Genomic DNA, 5,000 nt, shown 5'->3' on the forward strand with positions numbered 1-5,000 from the left:
CGAAAGAAGAGAAGAAGGATAAGATGCAGGAGAAGGAAGCTGAATATGAGGAGAAGGAAGCTGAATAAGAGGAGAAGAAGGAGAAGGAAGCTGAATAAGAGGAGAAGGAGAAAAAATCTGAATAGGAGAAGAAGGAGAAGGAAGCTGAATAGGAGGAGAAGAAGGAGAAGGAAACGGTAGCTGAATGGGAGAAGGAGTAGGAGAATGAAGGTAAATAGGAAGAGAAGAAGGGGAAGCGGAATTGGAAGAGGAGAAGGAAAAGGAAGCTGAATAGGAAGAGGAGAAGAAGATGGAAGTTGAATAGGAGGAGAAGGAAGCTAAATAGGAGGAAAAGAAGAAGGAAACTGAATAGGAAGGGGAGAAGGAAAAGAAAGCTGAATAGGAAGAAGAGAAGGAGAAGGAAGCTGAATAGGAGAAGAAGGGGAAGGAAGCTGAATGGGAGGAGAAGAAGGGGAAGGAAGCTGAATAGGAGGAGAAGAAGCAGAAGGAAGCTGAATAGGAGAAGAAGGAAGCTAAATAGGAGGAAAAGAAGGAGAAGGAAGCTGAACAGGAGAAGAAGGAGAAGGAAGCTGAAAAGGAGAAGAAGGAAGCTGAATAAGAGGAGGAGGAAGAGAAAGGAATCCGATTAGGAGGAGAAGAAGGAGAAGGAAGCTGAATAGGAGTAGGAGGAGAAGGAAGCTGAGTAGAAGGAGAAGGAAGCTGAAAAGGAGAAGACGGAGGAAGAAGCTAAATAGGAGAAGGAGAATGAAGCTGAATAGGAGGAGAAGAAGGAGAAGGAAGCTGAATAGGAGGAGAAGAAGGAGAAGGAAGCTGAATAGGAGTAGAAGAAGGAGAAGGAAGCTGAATAGAAGACGGAGAAGGAAGCTAAATAGGAGAAGGAGAATGAAGCTGAATAGGAGGAGAAGAAGGGGAAGGAAGCTGAATAGGAGTAGAAGAAGGAGAAGGAAGCTGAATAGGAGGAGAAGAAGGAGAAGGAAGCTGAATGGGAGTAGAAGAAGGTGAAGGAAGCTGAATAGGAGAAGACGGAGGAGGAAGCTAAATAGGCGAAGGAGAAGGAAGCTGAATAGGAGAAGACGTAGAAGGAAGATAAATAGGGGGAGAATGAAGCTGAATAGGAGTAGAGTAAGGAGAAGGAAGCTGAATAGGAGAAGGAGAATGAAGCTGAATAGGAGGAGAAGAAGGAGAAGGAAGCTGAATAGGAGTAGAAGAAGGAGAAGGAAGCTGAATAGGAGTAGAAGAAGGAGAAGGAAGCTGAATGGGAGTAGAAGAAGGTGAAGGAAGCTGAATAGGAGTAGAAGAAGGAGAAGGAAGCTGAATGGGAGTAGAAGAAGGTGAAGGAAGCTGAATAGGAGTAGAGTAAGGAGAAGGAAGCTGAATAGGAGTAGAGTAAGGAGAAGGAAGCTGAATAGGAGAAGGAGAATGAAGCTGAATAGGAGGAGAAGAAGGAGAAGGAAGCTGAATAGGAAGAGAAGAAGGAGAAGGAAGCTGAATGGGAGTAGAAGAAGGTGAAGGAAGCTGAATAGGAGAAGACGGAGGAGGAAGCTAAATAGGAGAAGGAGAAGGAAGCTGAATAGGAGAAGACGTAGAAGGAAGATAAATAGGAGGAGAATGAAGCTGAATAGGAGTAGAGTAAGGAGAAGGAAGCTGAATAGGAGTAGAGTAAGGAGAAGGAAGCTGAATAGGAGAAGGAGAATGAAGCTGAATAGGAGGAGAAGAAGGAAAAGGAAGCTGAATAGGAGGAGAGTAAGGAGAAGGAAGGTGAATAGGAGTAGAAGGAGGAGAAGGAAGCTGAATAGGAGGAGAAAGAAGGAGAAGGAAGCTGAGGAGGAGGAGGAGAAGGAAGCTGAATAGAAGGAGAAGGAGAAGGAAGCTGGATAGGAGGAGAGTAAGGAGAAGGAAGCTGAATATGAGGAGAAGAAGGAGAAGGAAGCTGAGGAGGAGGAGGAGGAGAAGGAGAAGGAAGCTGGATAGGAGGAGGAGGAGGAGGAAAATGCTGAATAGGAGAAGAAGAAGGAGGAAGCTAAATAGGAGTAGAAGGAGGAATAAGAGGAGGAGAGAAGAAGAATACGGCCGCCAAGAGAACCCGCCGTCGCCGCTGCCACGCCACCAAGGTTGTGTGAGTGCGGTTTGGGAGCAGCTTTCCGGTCCACTTGACGGAGCACCTCCACGTCGGTGACGCAACACAAATAACCTGTCAGTTCCCCGGACCGTCCCCGTCACTCACCCAAGTCGGACCTCGCCACCCTCTCGCTCCCCTTTTTCTGTTCTAATTTCGAATTTCTCTCTCTCTCTCTCTCTCTCTCTCTCTCTCTCTCTCTCTATCTCAACTCTTTTCAAATACTAACGAACTAACGATAAGTCTATTTTTTCTTAGAACAAAATATGAAATAAGTTAATCTTACTTTCCCCAAGTCCATAATAATAATAATAATAATAATAATAATAATAATAATTATAATAATAATAATAATAATAATAATAATAATAATAATAATAATAATAATAATAATAATAATCATCATTTCTTGTTTGAGAAACCAAAAAGAAACACTAAACAAAAATCCACAACGGTTAAAATAAAAATTTTCCCATTCCCGTCAAGCAAAATTAATATAATAAAATAATGTATAACAAATACATTTTTCAATACTGGAAATATATATTATTAGTTTCAACAGGCTTAAAATAACTAGAGCTATCACTAAAATTAAATGACATGAACAATTTAGACATGTTATAGCTTCTCAAATTCGAAGAAGTCTGAGAGAGAGAGAGAGAGAGGAGAGAGAGAGAGAGAGAGAGATCTAAGTCGAAAGAACTTTATTTTATACATTTTACGTTAAAAACTTTAAAAAATTTTCTAATATTATACAACAATATATGAACAACGCAGAGAGAGAGAGAGAGAGAGAGAGAGAGAGACTTTATTTCATATATTTTAGGTTACAAAATAAAAAAAATAGTATTAAACAGTAATATGAAAAACGCAGAGAGAGAGAGAGAGAGAGAGAGAGAGAGAGAGAGAGAGAGAAGGAGAGAGAGAGAGAGGTACACTTTCTTCTCCCATTTTTTCCTCTCTTTTTTTCCTATGGGCGAAGGGGACACCAACTTTCACAGTACTTTTACGCACTGGCAAAACTTCCACTGGGGGACCCAATACTGGGGAGCACTCCATTACAGTATAACGAGGGGGGAAGTTGAGGAAAAAATCTCTCTTTTTATCTCTTTTTTCATGGGTATCTTTAAAGCAGCCAGCTTCCAAACTTTGCTTTCGTAACACACACAAACGTTGAAGACAAAAATAAATTGTAATGATGCTACTGTTACATATTTGTATATCAATAAGTACTAAATTTTTTATTTTATCTGCACCTATCCATCACCGTATTTTTCACGTCTTAAGTCTGGTGTTATCTTTTACTATGAACATTACATACGCTCCTGACCTTGGAATTCTATGCACAAACTACTAATGATGTACTGTAATCACGGGTGTTATTGCATATCTTACCTTTCTTTTTTACTGATGTCATAAGTGTAACATCACCATACCCCTATTGTAACTCCGTATATGGCTTTGGCTAAAATAAAGATTATCATTATTATTCTATATCTTTCGTATTGCCCTGTACATAGGTGTTTACTATATAAAGTTATCTTATTCTTTTTAATGTAAGAATATGAAACTATATTCCCGTTATTTTATTTGATAGTATGCTTATATCACATTGGAACTTTGGTGCAATACGCTAGTGTGTAATGCACCGTTATCTACATTTTCTGACATTAATTTGTGCAAGGAATTTAGATGTATTTCTAGTATATCATAAAATTTTTGGATTTTTTTTAACTACAGGTATTCCATTCTAAAAAAAAATTCAGTTTAATGGCTTATACAAAATAATAACAATAATGATTATTATTATTATTATTACTATTATTATTATTATTATTATCATTAGTCACATCAGATGGAGTAATGGCGAAATATTCATACAAATATGTGCACAAGGATAAGATAATTGGTTAATAAAGAGATACAGAATAAGAACTTTTCTAAGAAAAATTCCGATCACATAGAAAGTAGGCCAACTCTAGATACAAAAATCTACCTGAAAAAAAATTTTGCTTTACCTTTATTGAAACTTAAAAATTGAGACAATTATTAAGGTCGCTAACTCTAAAGATCAACAACGAATCATCGTGTATTTGACCCAGAAAGTATGTCGCATAACTCCAAATATGAAAGTTATATTTCTTATTTGTTCTTCTAATGACATACTCTATCTTATTTATGATTTATCAGTCTATCTATCTATCTAATTGTCATATTAGTTAGTGCTATGGTAGGTATATGACCTATTTATTATTTGTAAAAAAAAAAAAAAAAAATAAATAGGCAACGGTAAATTCTATCATTACACTATTCATTTATCATATCATTTAGTGTCATTGCAAATATCTAAAATTATAGAAATTATATGTATATAAACACTTTATATAAATAATATGCAACAGAAAATTTCCCTTCAATCCAATGCCGGTTTTGCATGAAAATATAAGCACAAGAATCGAAAAATGTCGAAAAGAAGCAATATTTCATAAAATCTCAGATCTCACACGAGGAAAGTATCATCTTTAGTAACATAATCCACCCTCTCTCTCTCTCTCTCTCTCTCTCTCTCTCTCTCTCTCTCTCTCTCTCACTCTCTCCATGGATTCTTGTAAAATCTTCGAAAACGACCCACGGAAGCAATCTCAAGGCTGTCTGGGACTTGGACTCATCATGTCAGTCAAGGAGTAGGAGGCCGACGGCCTCTCTCTCTCTCTCTCTCTCTCTCTCTCTCTCTCTCGAGTAAGACGAAAGCAAAGATGAGGGATTACCATAACATGACTTAAAAAAACTCCATTGTCTACGTCACTCTATATAAAATGCTTCATGGATTAAAATGTAAAATGTCTAATAAAGCACAAACTTTTCTTATAAGGAAAATTAGATA

General features: G+C 37.7%; 1 protein-coding gene across 1 annotated transcript in view; it reads right to left on the minus strand.

The window, feature by feature from the left end:
* Window positions 1-625: 625 nt before the first annotated feature.
* LOC137652719 (streptococcal hemagglutinin-like) overlaps window positions 626-5,000 on the minus strand; it is a 13,302-nt gene continuing 8,927 nt past the window's right edge. The window contains exon 2 of the mRNA XM_068386123.1: window positions 626-1,993. Within this exon, the coding sequence (XP_068242224.1) occupies window positions 626-1,993 (1,368 nt within the window). The remainder of the gene's footprint in view (window positions 1,994-5,000) is intronic.

Source organism: Palaemon carinicauda, chromosome 14, assembly GCF_036898095.1.
Source record: "Palaemon carinicauda isolate YSFRI2023 chromosome 14, ASM3689809v2, whole genome shotgun sequence".
NCBI lineage: Eukaryota > Metazoa > Arthropoda > Malacostraca > Decapoda > Palaemonidae > Palaemon > Palaemon carinicauda.